The sequence below is a fragment of the Brassica rapa genome, chromosome A04 (genome assembly GCF_000309985.2).
Source record: "Brassica rapa cultivar Chiifu-401-42 chromosome A04, CAAS_Brap_v3.01, whole genome shotgun sequence".
NCBI lineage: Eukaryota > Viridiplantae > Streptophyta > Magnoliopsida > Brassicales > Brassicaceae > Brassica > Brassica rapa.
This window is the reverse complement of record NC_024798.2, coordinates 2,695,553-2,717,319: the sequence shown is the minus strand read 5'-3', so window position 1 is coordinate 2,717,319 and position 21,767 is coordinate 2,695,553. Positions and strand designations below refer to the sequence as shown.

Sequence of the window (21,767 nt, the reverse complement as noted above, 5' to 3'; positions counted from 1 at the left end):
TTCTAGAGTTACCTTTTCTTTTTAGATCTGATTAAAATTTTACCAATAAATGTTAACAACCAATCAAATTATAACTATTTTTTAAAACTTAACTTATTAAAGACACATAACCAAAACATGTAGTAGGATTTATCTCTTTAAAACTAAGGATAAATTTGGTTAAGGTAAACATAAAAACATGTATTAGGAAAATGGTAGTTTAAGCAATTTTTCTCATATTTTGTTCCAAGTCACACTTTCTCACTCATTTTTTTTTAATTTAGTGTTAACATAAAACTCAAATGGGTTAAGCAAACAAATTCTTCCTTAAATTATCTCTGATCATTACACTATTTTATCTAACACTAACTCATTCAACCAAATGTTAGTAGTCATTTTTTTTCTATTAGTTGCGATGCGAACATGTGTAATTAAAACAAATCACAGTTTACATATCTTTTAAAATTATTTTTTTGAATTTATTTTAAATTAAATTAAAACATAGCTATATTAATTAAATCTTATTAACTAATAAGAAAAAAAAATATTTCAATTTTTAAATAACCATATGTCGTTATTTTGGACATATATACTTAATATTAATGTGAGATCAAATATTATATAAAATGAAATGTTTTTATTTGTATAAATTTTTTGAATTTTTTTATTATCGTACATTTTAAAATTTTAATATAGCGTAAAAATACATCTCATTAATTTTTAAATAACTTTTTCTTACTTTTAATATACATTGTATTTTCCATCTTTGATTTTAACAATTGTAGAGATAGTCATTTTTATTGAACTTTTTTACTAAATTTATCTTAACATTTTAAAAACACATAAAACTAATTAGTTCACATTTATAGTAACATAAGAAGTACATGTACTTCGACAAACAAATAAAATTAAATACATAAGAATATAAAAATACCAAGAACACAAAAAAATATATTTTATTATTTTTCCCTCTTTTTCTTTTATTTATGTCTGTTTTTTTCCTACTAAAAATAAGCATGTTGATTTTATAATAATCCAAGCTATATGAATTATATTAATAGAGTATTAACTCTAGAAAAATATTTTGATTAATATAATTAAATGACTTACCATATAATAAATTAAATAAATTACCAAATAATATAATTGTAAATGATTTACAATATAATAATGTTAATTCATCTGTTTATATTAATAGATAAATTAAATAAACTTTTTCTTGATTTCTGTACCCTCTCAATAACTTACCATATCATTTTTATGTTTAAAAATATAAAAATATTTTAATCATTTCTAAAAGTGATAACGTATATAGATTTCACATTGTTATTGAAAAATGATTGAATTTTTTTAGAATTATATATTTGACTATTTTGCATTCATTTGACACATTTTTATACTATATATATAGTGAATGAGTGAATTTAATTAATATTATTAACTTTAGATTAATTAGTTTTCTAAAATCTATGATTTATTTTATTCACTACTAATACAAACATAATAAAAACCGTTTTTATAATTGTTTCTATAGTATCATATGTATTTATATGTATCTTATCAATTTATATAATGTAATCTAGATATTTATTTATTTCTATAAACAAATTATGTTAATTCATATATATTTAAGATGTTTAATTGTATGTTTGAAAACATAGATTAGATTAGGTAATTTTATGAATAGTTTCCTTTTAAAAAATTTAATTAAATAAATGAAAAATAAAGAATGAAAAACTATAAACCAATCAAATTATAACAATTAATTGGAGAACTCTTCTATGACTGACACATCAACATAAATCACTAAAGTGACTCAGTTAATATATAGGAGGATCCTAGAATCAGAATTTGGCTCTGATATAACATATACATCTATTTTAAAGAGAAATTGCTTGAAATACTGCAAACTAGATTAAGACACGTGTCATGCGCGGAATGAACATTATATGTATAAATTATTTAATGTATTATATGTTTTTACATACTATGAAATAATAAATATATATTGAATAATTAAAATTTAGTAACTATTATACATATAATTAAATTAGTACGAACATATAAATCAATTTTATTAATCCAAACAGTAATTTTTTTATTTGATAAGATATATAATTAAATTTAAATGATATTAACATACATCATATATTTTTAATATTAAATGGTGCTTTCTACTCATATGGTTTTTTTGATCATTTGTATCTTTTATAGAAAAAATTTTAAATTTTTGATAACAAAATTTTCATTGTGTGATTAATAGTTTTAGAAATTTATATTTTTTTTTAAAAATAAGTTGTCAATGTTTGTTCAAAGCTTTTATCAAAAAAACATTTGTTCAAAGTAGATTTCGAAATTAAAATATTTATGTATTTTATATGGTATATAGCTAATTTAAAACTATATATAGATATATATCTCTTTTAATCTTAATAATTAATTAAATTAGAATTTTTACTTATATGATTTTGTAATCATTTGTATTTTTTCATAACAAAAGTTTTAGGATCACAAAATTTGAATATGAGACTTTAAACAATCTTAGTAATTTATAGTTGTTTTTAAAAATTCAAAATATACAGAAAAATCTAGTTTTTATTACACTAATTTTTTGTATAGAAGATACACTAATGTTTTATCAAATCTGTATCATTCAAAATCATTAATTGTCGTATATACTTTAGCCACATTAGGCAATTCCATAACTTTTATTTAAGGAAATAATAACCAACATTAATAATCAATTTATGTTTAGTTTAATAAAAAAATTATTATACAACTAGATGGACCAACCTATTTCTCTAATGATTTTAAGAATCATCTTAGTGATGACACGTGGCTACAAAAATAAGTTGTAATGTTTCTCAATTAATATATAAGGGATTATATAGGGGTTGTTGCAAAATTGACCTACAACTTAAAGTCAAACACAAAACTAACCTCTTTTTTTTTTGAAAATTAGTTTTGCCCTATTCACCCCACAAGTTCATATAATTTACGAAAATGCCATCAATTTTTTTTTTTTCGAAAATGACATCTTTACTCTCTCACCCTCATCATCTTCAAGTAATTACAAGATTGCCATTGTCATCAATACCACAACCACCATGAACAACCAATTTGAAGCTCTTAATGCTCCCAAAATCGATTTACCCTTCTTCTTTTTCCATTCTTGTGAACTAAACACAACATATCTCTCACTTTCTCTCCACAATGAGCTAAAAAAACCCAAGATTTTGATTCTAAAATTTTTATGGTTCATAGAGTCATAGAAGCTAACGATTCTGGGTGGGTGACTTTCGTTTGTGATTATGTGTGCTTGGAGAAGCTTTATGTATGCTAAGGAACTTATCTCACCAATTTAAGGTATGACATCGAGTTTTTTTCCAGATCTGTTCGTCAGACGACTTACTTGGGAAGTCGTCTGGCTGTAGACGACTTACCTGGAAGTCGTCTGGCTGTAGACGACTTACCTGGAAGTCGTCTGGTCAACGCAGAGGTTATTTTTGCAATTGACTTTGAAATCTGTAACCTGAGACGACTGAAAGTTAAGTCGTCTACTATTGTTTGGTTTCAAAAAAATTTCCAAAAAACCTAGACGACTTACATTTCAGTCTTCATAGGTTAGTTTTGCATTTGACTGAATAATTTCAGAAATTTGACTTCCCCAGACGACTTACATTTCAGTCGTCTGTCGAAAATTAAAATAATAATATTTTTTTAAAGAGATAATTGGGTGAATATACCCATGAGAATACAAAATTAGCTATATACCCATATGCGTGAAAAACTCCATTTTTCTGTAGCTATTATCTCTTGTGCTTCCAATTTTACCCTTTTTGCTTGGCCACGTTGACAATGATAGTAGATACATAGGTGGTTGAGGGATATGGTCTAGAGATATGATAGGTTCTTGTTGACGTATAGCTCTGCTTGTTGGTCGATTTTACACCACATATTCTTTCATGAACCATGCTATATAGACTGTAGAGGATTTTGTCATATTTGGTTAAAAATATCTTATGATAGACTAACGATTAGGCTGGTTGATGAAACTATATTATATAAGTTGATGGTAAATGTATACGAATCATGTATATTAAGTAATAGCATTTAACTAATCTATTAACGCCTAGTGATATAACTTGTTAATATGTAAAATAGCTTCTATAGTCAATTGTTAGTGGATAAGATTATTTTGATCTATTACGCAGAAGAGTTAACATAACTTGAGTCATTATGACTACAGCGCAAATGAATTTTTTAACTTATATAGATAGGTGGTACGATCTGCAATGCTGAAACAAAGTTGTTAATATATCTAATAGTGGTTATCATAACAATGTGGAGGAAGATACTCGTGACTATTAATAGAAGTTATAGATAGCAATGTCAATAAATGTTTAAGACATGACAATATAATACAAAAAGTGGGTTAAAACATAGATGGTTCAACAAAGGAAATCCAACACAGAGAAGGGTAACCATAGGACACTATCCGTAGCATAGGGACATCCAATTTTGGTTAACCAGTAGCCAGATCTTGATACATCGTTGTGGCTAGCTCCCTTGCAGCACCAGGGAGAACATAAGCGTGTTCATAACCTACACGAATGAGAAAGAATGAATGGTGGAAAACCAACTCATTTATCTGCTACATCTAACAACCAACTTGACGTCTAACAATGATGTTACAGTCTACTACAATAAACAGAGTTATACATACAATATAGTACATGCTACATCTGAACCTTAACGTCTAACTATGTTAGTTAATACATACAAGATAGATGTCTAACTATGTCGTTACAGTCTGAACCTTAACATCTAACTATGTAGTTATAGTCTACAGTTGTTATTACCGTTCTCACATATGGTTAACTTCTACAATTATTATTTCTACGGCATTTACACAACATATATATCATCAAAGGTAGAGCGAAAGGAAAAATAGTAACCGTTATAATACAAGTTGCCATCTAATAAACAAGTTATTACTATTAAACATGTTTCTCCTACCAAATAACATATAAGCCGAGAAACAGGAAGGAGACGAGAAATAGACTTGGTGCAGTGATAGGAACATGATGCAATTATCTAGGATTCATGTTGCCAGAGGTGGTGATGGTAAAGGAAGTGAAGGAGTCACCATTGGAAGCGAGTTGATGTACCGTCTGTGGCGCTTACCATCGCTTCCCAGTATACCGTCTCCTCCGCCCCTATCACCACCTCCGCACCGACTGTCTTCTTCTTTCTTTCTTCCTCCTGTCATTTGTTTTCTCTATCGTATCTCTCTCTTTGGTGTCTCCCATATTTCTTTCTTTTACTATTTTCTCTTTTTCAATATACATGTACTTGAGATAAATTCGTATCTTTCGATAGGATTTTGTAGCATCATTAGAGATTAGGGGTAAAATGGTATTAATCAAAATTGCACAGTGCACAAAACAGGGATAGGGTAGTTTCTTAATATTGGTGTGAAATGTGTATATTTATCCTAATTTCTCTTTTTTAAAAGTAAACGACTTACAATTAAGTAGGCATAGGTTAGTTTTGCAATTGAAAAAAAAACTTCAAGATTTAATTATACACAGACGACTTATAATTCAGTCGTCCACCACTAACCTATGACGACTTAACTGTAAGTCGTCTACTTTTATAAAAATATTATTATTTTAATTTTTACTAGACGATTGAAATGTAAGTCGTCCAGAAAAGTCAAACTTCTGAAATAATCCAGTCAAATGCAAAACTAACCTATGATGACTGAAATGTAAGTCGTTTAGCTTTTTGGAGTTTTTTTTAACCAAACAATAGTAGACGACTTATTTTTCAGTCGTCCGAAATAACAGATTTCAAAGTCAATTGCAAAAATAACCTCTGCGTTGACCAGACGACGTATAGTTTAGTCGTCTGGACAACTTAGATTGAAGTCGTCCGCGTCTTCTCCGCTAGTTTTTAAGTCTTCTACGTTAGTTTTTGAATAACTTGTATTTTTAAGAGTGATAAGTAACTTTAAGATATGTAAAACTCATATTTACAAAATATGTTCTCTCCCTTAGTTTTACTAAATTTGACTAAGTTTTTCAACGCAAACTTATAAAAAATATGATATGCTTTGACTAGTTACTATTGTTTGTTTCCATCTCTTAAGTATTATTGTTATACACAATAATGATGACTACTGTTATGAGTTGGAAGAAGGGTTAAATGCTTCTTAAAATAATGTATCAATATGAAGCTACTAACATTCTTGTTTATTAAGATGAGAAAAAGGCCATTGGAGTTTATTATTGCATATGAGAGATCCAAAGATAAGAAAAAGGCTACTGAAGTCTATTATTTCATTGATTTGTAAATGTGTAAACACATTGTTAGCACATTTAATACATCTTGGAAAACATTATTATTGATTTTACAAAAAATTCACAACTAAAAGAGTAGACATGCAATTCACAAAACAGACCACAAACAAAACTATTATAGATCATTCCTCTATAAAGACAAGCTTGGATTCCACTTGAGTAGACAAGACCAGACGACTTTTAAGAAGTCCAGACGACTTCTAAGAAGTCCAGACGACTTCCAGGAAGTTCAGACGACTTTGTCAGAAGACTTTTAGGAAGTTCAGACGACTTTACAGGAAGTCCAGACGACTTTTAGGAAGTCTAGACGACTTCCAGACGACTTCCAGACGACTTCCAGACGACTAACAAGTAAGTCGTCCCAGAAGTCTTCTAGATCTAAAAAACCTGCATATTAAATCCAGATCTGAAAAACCTGCATATTCAAAAACGTTCAAATGGCTTAAAAACAGAAAAAATGAGTGGAAGATTAGATAAATCTACCTTTACAGAACACACAAAAATACATATCTAAAAATAATAGATCTACCTTTAAATTAGTGGAAGATGAGTACCATCTAATTAAAAACCTTCAAAAAAGATAGATTAGTAATGAAGACATGAGACAAAACTGAAAAAATTCATATAAAGTTTGGTGTTTTCAAGTCAAAGAGATTAGAGTGGGTTTGGAGAGTTTTAGTTTGGGAAAAAAAGTAAAAACTTTATACAACAAGAAGTTATCAAATGAAGAAAAATCAGACATAAGAACTTACCAAAACGCCCAGAAAAATCCAGACGACTTCCTGGAAGTCTAGACGACTTCCTGGAAGTCCAGACGTCCAGACGACTTCCTGGAAGTCCAGACGACTTCCTGGAAGTCCAGACGACTTTGTCAGAAGACTTCCAAGAAGTCCAGACGACTTCTAGACGACTAACAGGTAAGTCGTTTCAGAAGTCTTCCAGATCTGAAAAACCTGCATATCAAATCCAGATCTGAAAAACCTGCATATCCAAAAACGTTCAAATGACTTAAAAATAGAGAAAATGAGTGGAAGATTAGATAAATCTATATTTATAGAACAAACAAAAATACATATCTAAAATTAATAGATCTACCTTTAAATTAGTGGAAGATGAGTACCATTTGATTAAAAACCTGCAAAAGAGATAGATTAGTAAGAAATACATGAGACAAAACTGAAAAATTCATATAAAGTTTGGTGTTTTCAAGTCAAAGAGATTAGAGAGAGGTTGGAGAGTTTTAGAATGATGAACATTACATTTTTGTTGCAGCCATTTGAGAGGAGGAGAGAGAATGTGTAAATTTTTCTTTATATAGGGAGACAAAAAATCCAATTAGGTTAAATATTTTTGACTCAGACGACTTCCTGGACGACTTACATTTCAGTCGTCTGGTGAAGAAATTAAAACAGACGACTTACATGTAAGTCGTCCAGAAGAGTTTAATATTTTTAGCGGGAAATTAAATATTTTTAGCGGGAAACTAAAATAGAAGACTTTCCAGACGACTTAGTTTAAATTATTTAAGCGGAAAAATAATTTTAAAAAAAAATTTAGGCGGGAATATTTGGACGACTTACCTGTAAGTCGTCTGTTTTAATTTCTTCACCAGACGACTGAAATGTAAGTCGTCCGAGTAAAATGATCCGGTTAGGTTAAAACGTACATTGGTAAAATTAAAGGTTCGGTACGATGTGGACGACTGAAATATACGTCGTCCGAGTAAATTATTCAACAGACGACTGAAATATAAGTCGTCCACACCCTAAACATAACCCCTAAATTTAATTATCTAATTAAACACTTCATAAAACCAAATCAAACTTGAAAAGTGTTTACTATACACGGAAATAAACACATATAGGTGAAAACTAATTTTTGAAAAAAAAAACATTTTAGTTTTCCAAAATCTAACCCTAACAATACATACAATACTACAACATATGTTTGCCAAACTCCTAAACCAAAGTATTTCATGATTCACTACTTCCACTCATCTATCTTCAAAACAAATCAATTTTATCATATCTTAATTTATATCACTTAAAATTGTTTATAATTACTTGATTTTTATTTTTCACGCATCAAAATATTTTTTTACAAGATTTATAAATTATTTTTAAAATAAACTGGTACCAGACGACTTACACTTCAGTCGTCCAGACGACTTCCAACATTTCAGACGACTCAGACGATTTACTGGGGCTATATTCGTAAAAATGGCTTCTGTTTTTTTGTTTGGTCACAAGGGATTGAACTGTAATTTCACTAGGCTTTTAGGTTAGTTTTGCATTTGATTCAAGTTTGAGTATATGTTTGGGATTAAAATCAAGTTGTGGGTTAGTTTTGGCAAAAACCCCGATTATATATCTATTTTCAAAAATACCTTAAAGTAAACATTCTCTAACATTTGAATTTAGAATTTAATAATTATTGTTTAGGATTTAGTATTTAAAGGATGAAGTTAGGTTTATAAACTTCTGTTAATAATTCTAAAACATTTATATGTGATTAGAAGGGTTAGTCTAGTTATTTTTTCATCATAAATTTAGGTTATTTATGAAAATAGTCATCCTTCAAAGCTAAGTTTGAAAAGTGATATTGTAGTATGATTAGAATTCTATAAGGTATAAATTAAAATATTTTTGACCAAAAAAATTATAAATTAAAACATTATTACTTTTTGTGAAGTTTTTTTGCAAGTCCGGCTCAGCTCATGGTTTTAAGGGCCTTTAGGACATCTCGAAGAGCAACTTTAAAACCTCAAATATAAGGTTTTATGTAAACTTTAAAACTTTAAATTATAAGGTTACGTACAGTGAAACCTCAAATATAAAGTTTTACTATACAAAACATTTTATTTTATTGTTTTTGTCCTTGTACTTGTTTGTCTTTTAAATAGTGTTGATAACTTTTTTGTTTATCATTTTAATCCATACAATTTTATATCTTTTATATATTTTATATATGTTCTTATAAATTTAACTTTTACATATAAATTTAAATAAATATATACTCACTTATCAATTTGAAATACACTAATTAATCATGTATGAGAGCATTATTGAAAGTAACAATGAGCAACTATGTATTTTTAGAAAAATGATTTCGTTTATAATTAGTCTTTTATTTATAGGTAATTTCTATTAGAATGTAACAGTTTATTAATAAAATTTGTTTATAATATTTTATTGTATGTTTTTAGTTGTTATAACAGTTTTATGTTTTTATTTGTTTTTTCCAAAAATAAGGACTATAATGTAAAAATCTAAAACTTTTAAAGTTTGTTTTGAGGTTTACTATTGAAGAAGCACACTCTCAAACCTCAAATATAAGGTTTAGCAAACCTCAAATAGATTGCTTTTGGAAATGCTCTTAATCAGAAATATTTTTAGGTCTTTTAATTTAAAACTGGCATTATTTGTAAACTATTTTGTACCGAAATTTTATTAAATTTTATTAAATTTAGTTAAAATATATTTATATTTTATATTTTCCCTTAATCAATTTAATTTCTAAAAAAATATTTTCCAAAAAATTAAAATTATAATATCATCGCCTTTGAACGGTCGCAGTGCTAGCCTCTATAGTTTAGCCCACCGGCGTTGTTTTTTGTCTTTTTGAAATTTGAGCTTGCAATTTCCTTTAAAAAAATTTCGTCCACCTTAAAATATTTTTCTGCCGAAGATCTTGTTATTCCTTTCTGTTCATAGGTGCCATGCAATTTATAAGTGCTAAATCTGCTTAGGTTGTGAGTTCGCTCACAGTTTTGCCATCCTATTGCAAAATCCCCCAGTAGATGGGTGAAAAGGTTCTCATGAACGGGGCTGGTTCCCAGACTTGCTGATCAAAACGAAACTGGAACAAAACATCTAATACACGTCAGGTTTTAAAAAGTTCTGTCTGGAAACTAAATTTTCTCCAATGGTCAATGCTCCGTTTGCTATTTTCTAGATGAACATTTGTGTACTTTGTGGGCCGTTTGCACTTCACAGATAGCAGGGCCAGGTATGCGTCTAATTTGACTCACTCTATCAGATAGTCAATGCTTGATATTTTCTCAAAGAAGATGACAAACGTTTTCGATAACAGAGTAAGGTACAATTTTCTAACCTAAATTTATGTGGGCTTTTAAGTTTAAGGTAATTATTAATTAAATATACTTGTAAAATACATGGATTAGTTACTGGATTTGTAGTAAAATTTTCTGTAATTAATAATAAGAGAGTTAGTGGGTTAGAGATCAAAGGTATATCGAACATAGCATTAGATTCCATCTCTCTAGAAAAGCTCTCTCTTCTCTCTAGATTCATCTGCGTATTTCTCTTTGATTTTTTGATCCACTGGCCGACACAGTGGGCTTCCAAAGCCACCGTCGGTCCGGTTCTGGTTCTCTTTCGTGTTATAGGCTTGCATGTTTTTTTTGAAAGGGTCTTAAGTCTCTCAGCCCTTTGTTTTAGGTTGTTTGGTTCTATGTCTCCGGTGATTCAGTTTGGTCTCAGCCGGCTTATGTCTCCAAAGGGATATCTTTTATTCCTGTTGGCTTAGTTTCTAGGAGTTTGGTATAACTCGCTAGCTTATGTTCTCATCTAGTATTTGTCTCTTAAAGCGTATAATCTGTGGCATGGTCTGGACTCTGTGTGTTTGGTGATTGGTGTGTGGATGAGCTCTCGATTGGTCGAGTGATGCTCTCCATGGGATGGAGTTTCAAGCGATGAAGGAGTATGATTCGAAGATGGTGGTTCGTTGATTGTGATCGTGTTCCCGGTAGGTTCCGGTGGTAGCTGTTCAGTTCTGGTGATTGCCGTTCAGTCCCGGCAACGACAAAGTCGGTGAAGACGGTGAAGGTTATTCCAACACCTGTTGCTTCGTCCTCAAGCGGCAAACACGTGGATGTGGCTCGTCACCGTTTTTCTTCCTCTGATTTGGGTGTTACTTGGGTCATTGGGTCTTGTTCTTTTAGTGTGTGTCGACTGGGCCTGTATGTTGGTTGCCCATTTGTTTTTTGGGTTTTATGTTGTAAAAGTTTGTTTAATAAAATAAAAAATCAGTTGGCAAAAAAAAAAAGTTAGAGATCAAAGGTGTGTCAAAATTAGATGTGATATATATATATATATATATATATATATATATATATATTAAATTTTTCTTTTTAAAATAAAAGGTGTGTCACCGACTCCCCATTGACTGACATAGGTCTGCCTCTGCTCTCTATGTTAGTTCTTTTACATCAGAGCATTGTTTAATCATTTGATTTTACTATGAATAGGTTATAAATTAAAAATTTTAAATAAAGTAACTAGAACCACATACAATATGATAAATAAACAGAAGAAATGGGAAAATTTGTATAAATACATTTATATATGATTTTAATTTCAAAATTACACTTTGTTTTTTTGAAAACTACACTTTTGTAGTATATGTAAATATACTAAATTATAAAATCTAAATACTATAATTATTGTAATATTTTTGTCACCATATTATTTTTATTACTTAATCTTCCAAATTCAACAAAAATATATTTTATTTATTTTCTTCCTAAAATAGTACTTTTGATATTTGTCTAAAATATTTTTACATTTCTTTTGAGTCTACTCTTCTACTTAGCCGTTTGAACCATGATAACACATGGTCATATATATACAGCTCAGATATTCTCAATCTTATCGATGTGGGACAAACTTCCTCTTATCTTCATTTACTCACTAAAGGCCATAACTAGACTATTTCTTTTCACTTAATTACAATTATTTATGTAAGTATTGGAATTTAAATAATTGATCCAACAATCCCTCACATGAATAAAAATGACTCTACACATATGCAGACTAAATGTAGATTCGATAGACTCTAGTTACTAAACTTAAACTATTTCTGATTAGACAGACAGACTTATCGAGAGTGTTTGCGAAAAATTCATTGTGTTTGAGTTGGTGACATTTTTAAGCCTTGAACCACTAATAGTTAATATCTGTCGGGTTTACTTTACCATAAGGTGAACATGATGTCTTGAACCAACCAGTGTTTTATGTAAACTGAGACAACATGCATAGCACAACTTCATTTTCTCGTAGAACTTAGTTCTCTATTGTGTTCATTATGGCCCTGAACAATTCTTGGTTTTCATGAGTGAACTTAGAGAATATAGCATTGTATTCATTCTCCTAGAAACGGCCCCATTTTACACTCATTAGGTGATTGACCATGAAAAATATTGAGTAATACTTCGCTTTAGAAGCTATGGAATCATTAAAAGCATATGCTTATCCTTCTTATATTCGTTAGCACTTTTATCATCATATGAGCTCGGAATAGATTACTTTGTCTCAAAGTGCTTTGGTTAAATTTAGTTTGATTTTTATTCCCTTTGAATTTGCGTCTTGGGATCTCCAGTCATGATAGGTAGGGTTGCAATCAAGCGTTCTCATTCGTTATAGGCTTTAAACCCATTCTTTTTGATGATTTAGCAACAACATCATGGCAAACCTTTAGTAAATAGATCCGCTAGGTTATCAACCGATTTGATGTAGTCTATTGTGATTACACCAGTTAAGATAAGTTCTCTAATGGTTTTATGTTGTCTTCTGATGTGACAAGATTTACCATTGTAGAGATTATTCTGAGCCCGAGCTATAGCTGATTGACTATCACAGTGTATGCGTATAGCTGGCACAGGTTTCTTCCATATAGGAATATCTTTCAAAATTTTTTTAAGCCATTCAGCTTCTTCTGCAACTTTGTCTAAGGCTATGAACTCAGATTCCATGGTGGATCTGGCTAACACTTTCTTTGGTAGATTTATATGATATTGTTGCTCCTTCTAGTGTAAAGACATATCCACTTGTGGATATTGAGCTTTTAGAATCTGATATCCAGTTAGCATCTTTGTATCCTTCTAAAACTGATGGTTCTTTACCATAATGAAACCCAAAATCTTTGGTGTAAGTCAAGTAATTGAGTACTCTCGTTATAGCTTTCCAGTGTGTATGACATGAATTACTTGTATATCGACTAAGTATGTTTACTGCATGCACTAGATCTAGTCTGGTACAATTGGTCAAGTACATGAGACTTCCGATCACACGTGAATACTTGTTTTGTGAAACCGCTTCACCTGAATTCTTTGTCAAGTACATTTGGGAATCTAACGTAGTTTTTGCCCTACTATTAGAGTAATTTTTAAACCTCTATAATATTGTTTGAGCATACTGAGACTGGGTTAAGATAATTCCGTTTGAATTTCTGGTGACTTTAACCCCGAGAATTACATCTACTAATCTCAAGCCTTTCATCTCAAATTTCCCTTTGAGCATGTTCTTTGTTTGATTGATAATGACTTTATTGCTTCCAATAATGAGCATATCATCTACATATAGACATAGCAAAACATACACATTTTTAGTAGTTTTGTAGTATATGCATTTGTCACATTCATTAATTTTAAAACCATTTGACATCATTGTATTGTCAAATTTTTCGTGTCATTGTTTAGGAGCTTGTTTAAAGCCCATACAGTGACTTAACAAGTCGGACATACTTTGTCTTCCTGTCCAAGAATGACAAAACCCTCAGGTTGTTTCATGTAAATTTTCTCTTCTAAATCACCATTTAGAAATGCTATTTTTACATCTATTTGATGGATTTTTAGGTATCTTAAGGCTGTGATTGCTATCATCAATCTTATTGATGTTATTCTTGTTACCGGAAAATATGTATCGAAATAGTCAAAGCCTTCCTTTTGTCAGAATCCTTGAACTATAAGCTTAGATTTATATTTTCCACCAGGTTTTCGAGTCATTATCCATCTATTCCCTAATGCTTTGCAGCTAGGTGGTAAATCAGTTACGAACCATGTATAATTTTGCATGATAGAATCAAATTTACTTCTGACAATTGCGTTCCAAAATGGAGCTTCTGGTGAAGTCATGGCTTCTGCCAAATTTTTTGGAACATTTTCTACTAAAAATGTCATTAGGAAATCTTCACCAAAGAATTTTTTCTTTCGAGCTCTTTTGCTTCTTCGCGGTTCATCTTTTTCTTCATTTTTTGAAATATCATTTATAGAAATCTAGACGTTTATCTCAGTTACTGAGTCATTGTCGTCGTCTCTTTCTTTTCGAGTTCGTTTTAAACCTTGTTTTTCCTTACATGAAAAAATATTTTCGAAGAAAGATGCATTTATAGATTCTATGACTGGATTAACATGAATGACTGATATTTCAGATTTATGTACTAGAAATTGATAAGCACTATTGTTATGTGCATATCCGATGAAGATGCAATCCATTGTTTTATGTCCAATAGTGACCTTCTTTGGTGGCGGAACCACAATTTCTTCCAAGCACCCAAGCACTTTGAGTTATTCATGCGAAGATAAATTACATTTCCATAATTCATATGGAATTTTACCAGTTACATTGTGTGGAATTTTGTTAAGGATATAATTTTTGGTAAGCAACACTTCCCCTCCACATGTTCTGAGGTAACCAAGATTCCTGCAAGATTGCATTCATCATCTTTTTTAGAGTTCGATTTTTGTGTTCCGCAACTCCATTAGATTCTGGTGAGTAAGGAGCTGTAGTTTGATGGATTATTCCATATTCTTTACAAAATGCATTTAATGGACCATCATACCTGCCTCTTCTGTCGCTTCTAACTACTTTGATAATTGTTTTAAGCTGATTTTCGACCTCGGATTTAAATTCTTTGAATTTTTGTAAGGTTTTATTTTTGCTATGTAATAAATATACATAACAATATTTTATGCAGTTATCTATGAAAATCACAATATACATAACAATATTTTGTGCAGTCATCTATGAAGGTCACAATGTACTTTTTACCATCTCTACTTTGTATATATTTTAGATCACATAAATCAGTGTGAATTAAATTTAGAGATTTATTAATTCAACATGAGATGAATGCGTTTTTGTGAGTTTAGCCTTATGCATACTTCACATTTTTTTTATTTGTTTTGCATTTAAGAATTAGATTTAGATTCATTAATCTTTATATAAATTTATATTTTACATGACCTAATTTTTTTATGCCATATATTAAATGACTCAATCAAATGTGTTGTATACCGGAATCTTGATCTTGTCAATAATGAACTTCGAATGCCTGTGAACTCGATAGAATATCTATATTTATTTTTGGGAAGAATTACCAACTCCACGAAAATCAAATCCCAAAGTCATGACTGAATAGTCCACCGTAAATCATAATGTTGAAAAATGTAATAAAGTGTCGTATTAGTGTTGGTTTTTTTGCCACAAAGTCAAGCCATGCGTGTAGGTTGCGCAAAGGCTGGTTTTGATTTTAATCTTCACTAGATTTTGATTCGTGCAACCGCGCGTATATTTGTTTTTATTTTTTGATACATAAATTATTGTTTTATAACATAAGTGGTATATATTTTTAACGTTAATCATATAGTTAAATATTTATATAACTATTTTAAATACAATAATTTTATAATTTAAATGTTATAATTAATCAATTGTTTAAGACCGTATGTATTTGTCAGTTGAATAAAATTTATAAATTTATCAATTGAATATACTTTCATCATATTTATTTAAGTATAATAATTATATTTTAACATAATCATGACTATAAAGTAGATAAAATAATATATAATTTATTTATTTTTCATTTTATAAACGATAACTTAAAATATATTAAGTTATTCTTAAAATATTTTTACACAGATTTATTAGAATTTTAAAAATATAATATATATATATATATATTATATTTAAAATGAAAATATATTATGATTAAAGTAGTTACAAAGATTTTATATTATTAGCTTTAAAGAAATATATGTTAATTTTTATACATGTATTATATAGTTTGCTAATATTAACCCATCTTACCAACATATTATATTTTATTTTTGAATATAAATATTTTATACTTACGAAAATAAAATATATAAAATTTATAGATATTATACAATATTATTATATTTAGCTTAATATAATAATGTTTTTAATATGATTGATTATGATTTTATAATAGATAAAATATTATAGAATTTTTTATTTTTTTATTTTATAAATGATAACTGAATATGTTAATGTATGATAATATTTCAAACTAATTTTGAAATTAGTGAAAATATTTAAATATAATTTCGAAAATGAAGATCTTGTAAAAAAACTTTTGAAACAGATTTTTTAGAATTTTATTTAAAATGAAAAGATATCAAACAATATTATGATTAAAGTATTTTAAATATTCTACGTAGTATTAGTCTTAATAAAATATATTTAATAAAATTTGTAAGTGATGGTCCAAATTAAAAAAATCACACATGAAAGAAGTCATGACTTCTATTTTAATATATAAGATTCCTTAGACTTTCCATTATATCTTCTAGGCCTATACATTTTATCCGGAACTGATATCCGAACCCAAAACCAATTTACGGATATCCAAACATAACTGAATATATTTAATTTTATATTTTGAATATAATTTTCTCATTCATAAAGATTGATTGCCTTAGAGATTTGTGGTTCTCTTATTGTTTTGCTAATGTTGTGTCTTTGTATTACAACTGCAAGAAAGATAGACTTGGTTATTGTTGAAAAGACAAATTATTTTTGTATTTATAATTATTTGGGTTTCAGGCTTGTTCTGTTTCTTGAATGTAATGGTGTTGTATAAGTGGAAAATATTTTATATTGTTGCTGCACATGGCATAAAGTCAGATAATACACTATATGGTAGGTAGTAATCAGGGAAATATGAATTTGTGCTACTTACTTAAATATGCATGCAAAATTGTTTCACGCATTATCATCAAACAAAATCGGTGTCCAAATTATTAAAACCGCAACCAAATTGTATTCAAAGTTTTGTCTTCGAACCCACTAATATTTCCAAACTAAAATTTGTTGAACATTGGAGAGATACAATACAAAGGTGAATCACATCTCTGAAATACACATCTGGCAGTACAAAGTGATGACTCCAGTGACATTGCTGATGAGAAAAAGTTTTCCAGTAACCAAAGCCCTGACAACACCTAAACATAAACAAGCGGAAGTTGGAACGTAGACTAGGGCGATAGACGCAAGTCAGCAAAGAGAGGAGGTCATACTGATCTTCAAAGCATACAAGCACCTTGAGAGTCTTTGAGCCCTGCATGTTGTTTGTCAACTATTAATCCTTTAACCTATTAAAATTTTGAAAATTAATTAATTATTGGTAAATTCTTAGGAGCTTTGAACCATGCAAATTTTGAAAGAAGAAATCCAAAATCTAAATAGTTAAACCTGATTTGGAATAATCGAACCCGAAGTTTAAATATCCGAATCCGACCTTATTTTCAAAATGACCCGAACATATACTAGATTTGTAAACCAAAATATCTAAAAATCTGAAATACCCGATTCGAACCTAAACGGGTAGCCGAACGTCTGAGCATTTGTTCTCAGCTTAGCATCAATTAAAACTGTAATATTTGGATTTCGGAATGAATTTTCATTTAAATTGATAATTTGAAACTAGAGCAGGGTGTTGGGTTATCAGCTCTAACTGCACCTTCATTTTGCGTTTACCAATGGTGGGTTGGAAATTAGGATATGCTTCGGGATTATGCTAACTATAGGAAATACTGTATGGTTTATAGTCTCACGAATCTATTTGCTAAAAAAAAAGAGAATACATTTCAACCTTTTTTAAGATAATGTCATGAGAAGTCAAAAGGAATATAATCCGAACAAAATAATATGTAAGCTAGCGTTTATGCCTCACCTACTATTCTTTGACTTTTCAACTTCTCTTGCAAAGTTTAAATTAATTAATAAAAGTTCTTTATAAGTTTATACTTACAGTGGTCTTTAGAAAAAAATAGTTGGAATGGACTATTCGAAAGAAAAGAGCCTACGTAATTCTAACATCGTAACAAATTCAAGAAAGCGTGTTTTGCTTTTTCATAAGCTGTTCATACCAAGACATCATCAACTGGAAGTCTGGAACAAACCATTGACTTTCCAAATATAAACCAATTATGAGATCCTTGATATCTTTATTTTAATGTCAAAGATCATTTTCTACTTGAGAGAAAACAACACAAATATTATTTTTTTCATAAAAAAATACACTGACAAAACGTTAAGTTGCCCAATTTATAGGATCGCGTGCCAAGTAATTAAATACACAATTAACATACAGAGAAACGTATCCATCTTTCTGACCTATCAATTTAAATTTGACTGAAAAAAAAGATAAAACACTTGGAAGAAAACAGAATCCATCTTTTCATCCTCAACGATTCCATTTCACACTTTTTCTATGGAATATATTTGTCTGTCACGAATCTTGTTCTAGCAGATTAAAAAAGTCTGTATTTTGAGGAGGAAGACATCGACTCTAAAACAAAGAATTAGAGAAGAAAGTGGAGGGTTTTTGGAGGCAGAGAGACAAGAACTAACTGGTTAATTCTTGTTGGAAGCCATGGATACGAGTGAGGCTAGGAACCGTAAAGTCGTCTCAGTGGAAAAGTTCGATCTTGAAATCCCTGAGACTGCTCATCAGATCAGCAGCGGTTCGGACTCTTCTTATCTTTCTCTTTGTATATTTTTATTTATTTCTCATTATATATTTTTGTCCTGTTTTGTTTCTCTTTTTGGTTGTTACAATGAATCAACTTGTCGTTTATTGCGTGATCTAGAGAACACTTTTGCTTTGTCTTTGGAAAGTGTATACTCAATTGGGGACTGGTGCTCAGTTTTTTAATTAACTTTTTGCACTTTATTTTACACATATATGTCACTGATGTTCTACATAGCAATTGTTATCTATATTTGCGCTGCTGAAAACTTAAACATCAATCAACAGAAATAATGACTGTTTTATTTTGCTTATATTCCCTTGAGGGTAACAATTGGCATTGAGAGTGAGTTATATGCGTTGATAGATAACTGCGTGTGAACTTTAACTGTTGGCGAAATTGTACAGATTCATGGTTTCAGGTAGCATTTGTACTAACAACCGGTATAAACAGCGCCTATGTGTTGGGATATTCCGGGACAGTCATGGTTCCTTTGGGTTGGATTGGTGGTGTGGTTGGTCTCCTTCTCGCTACCGCAATATCCCTTTACGCAAACTCTCTTATAGCCAAGCTTCATGAGTTTGGTGGAAAACGACACATTCGTTATAGAGATCTCGCTGGCTTCATCTACGGTAAAAAGATGTATCGTGTTACATGGGGATTGCAATATGTCAATCTTTTCATGATTAATTGTGGCTACATCATACTTGCTGGTTCCGCTTTAAAGGTACAACAATAACAACCTGACATGTTGCAAAAACATTTTAAGTTAGTTTCCCTCATTGATGTGATTTTGCAACGTGTGCAGGCGGTTTATGTACTTTTTAGAGATGACAGTGTAATGAAACTGCCTCACTTTATCGCCATTGCGGGTGTTGTATGTGCGCTTTTCGCAATCGGTATTCCTCATTTATCAGCTCTTGGAATATGGCTAGGAGTATCAACAATCCTCAGCCTGATTTACATTGTTGTTGCAATAGTTCTATCAGTTAAAGATGGTAACAATCTACAAACCTCAAAATGCAACCTTATAAACCAAAAGAACTACTTATAAGTTGATTTTTTTTGTAGGAGTAAACAAACCTTCAAGAGATTACAACATACAAGGATCATCAGTAGACAAAATCTTTACCATAACAGGAGCAGCAGCAAATCTAGTTTTCGCATTCAACACGGGTATGCTCCCAGAAATACAGGTCAGTCTCATGGATAAACGCCAATCTATTCATACTCTAATCTTTTTCTCTGTTCATGACACTAATCTTTGTGCAATGACTAGGCCACTGTGAAGCAACCGGTGGTTAAAAACATGATGAAGGCTCTGTATTTTCAATTCACTGCTGGTGTATTACCAATGTATACCGTTACATTCATCGGTTATTGGGCTTACGGCTCCTCAACATCAACTTATCTGTTAAACAGTGTCAGTGGACCTCTCTGGGTTAAAGCTCTAGCTAACATTTCAGCCTTTCTCCAATCCGTTATCTCTTTACACGTAAGTTAATCTTTCTTCCTTGACCGTTGTATACTCTTTGATCGTTTTGTTTATATGTAGAGCCGGTCTTAAAATTTATGGAGTTTGAAATAATTAATAAATATTTATAATTTTAACTATTTGAAAAACGAATGATATATACATATTAACTACAAAATATGTTTTGAGAGTGATAGCCGAATGTTTCATTTTGTCTATGTCTTTAGGACGTGCTCTATTTCTATGAAACTTGTTTACTTCCTTTGTAGATTTTTGCAAGTCCGACGTATGAGTTTATGGACACAAAGTATGGAATCAAAGGAAGTCCATTAGCACTGAAGAATCTGTTGTTTAGAACAGTAGCGCGAGGAAGCTACATCGCGGTGAGCACTCTTCTCTCAGCGCTTTTACCGTTTCTTGGAGATTTCATGAGCCTCACGGGAGCTATAAGCACTTTCCCTCTCACGTTCATATTAGCAAATCACATGTATGTCGTAGCTATGAACGATAAGCTTAGTCCTGTTCAAAAGCTATGGCATTGGCTTAACGTTTGCTTCTTTGGGTTAATGTCTCTTGCTGCTGCAATTGCTGCTGTTAGACTCATTGCTGTTGACTCCAAGAACTTCCATGTTTTTGCTGATGTCTGAAAAGTGCTATATCTTTGTCGTCTACGACATTGTTTATGTTGTAATCTCCTTATAGCGAAACAACTGTAATCCATTTTATTGTTACTTGTACTTCGCTTACAAATCAAAAAGACTTATAACCGTTTCCGGTTTGGTTTGACAATTTTAGTTTAATTAACAAAACAACATTGAATATGTATTCTAGACTTCTAGTATGTGAAAAGAATTGAAGCGATTTAACTGAGTTTAAAGTTGTTCAAGAAATCGCTAGACGACAACTAGGTGCTTTATAGAAAACTATCGACTTGGCAGATAATTCGGGGCCTAGACAAAGCCTAGTTGTAAACAAATTATTAATTTATTTTTTATATTTTTTATGTTTGTATGAAATATTTTTATTTTTAAGTTTAATTATAAAATATTGTGATATATCCAAAACAAAATAAATCAGACAAATTTGTGGATTTATACTAACACGATTACTTTTAACATATTTAGACTAGTTTAGATCTGATTTAAACAGATTTTAATCTATTTATAGCATTTTAAACCAATTTGAATCGTATGAATAGGATTATAGAAAAATCGTTTTGGCTAAGATCGAGTTGCAACCTAGGCGCCGCCTAGACTGATTTTTAGAACCTACTTTAAACCATCTTAAGTCAATTAGAGAAATTATTATAATCTATACTATTAAATCAGGATCCTATTGTCATAATTACCTTAGGGGCATGTTTCCTTCATTA

General features: G+C 30.2%; 2 protein-coding genes and 2 long non-coding RNA genes across 4 annotated transcripts in view; 2 read left to right on the top strand and 2 right to left on the bottom strand.

Annotated features, from left to right (window-relative positions):
* The window catches only part of LOC103863213, a 743,758-nt gene that overhangs the window by 705,900 nt on the left and 16,091 nt on the right, over positions 1–21,767 (bottom strand). The window lies entirely within an intron of this gene.
* LOC103863139 lies at positions 4,325–5,655 on the bottom strand. The gene is made up of 2 exons (XR_631892.3): positions 4,999–5,655; positions 4,325–4,584 (listed from the first exon to the last, which is right to left on the bottom strand). It is a non-coding gene; the product is annotated as an uncharacterized LOC103863139 (long non-coding RNA).
* LOC117133746 lies at positions 8,526–13,706 on the top strand. Its single transcript, XR_004457749.1, has 2 exons — positions 8,526–10,593; positions 11,426–13,706. It is a non-coding gene; the product is annotated as an uncharacterized LOC117133746 (long non-coding RNA).
* LOC103863138 (proline transporter 2) lies at positions 17,569–21,184 on the top strand. The gene is made up of 6 exons (XM_009140892.3): positions 17,569–18,915; positions 19,329–19,648; positions 19,730–19,919; positions 19,993–20,117; positions 20,201–20,416; positions 20,665–21,184. The coding sequence occupies exons 1-6, from the start codon at positions 18,825–18,827 to the stop codon at positions 21,040–21,042; spliced, it is 1,320 nt and encodes a 439-aa protein (XP_009139140.2). The 5' UTR covers positions 17,569–18,824; the 3' UTR covers positions 21,043–21,184.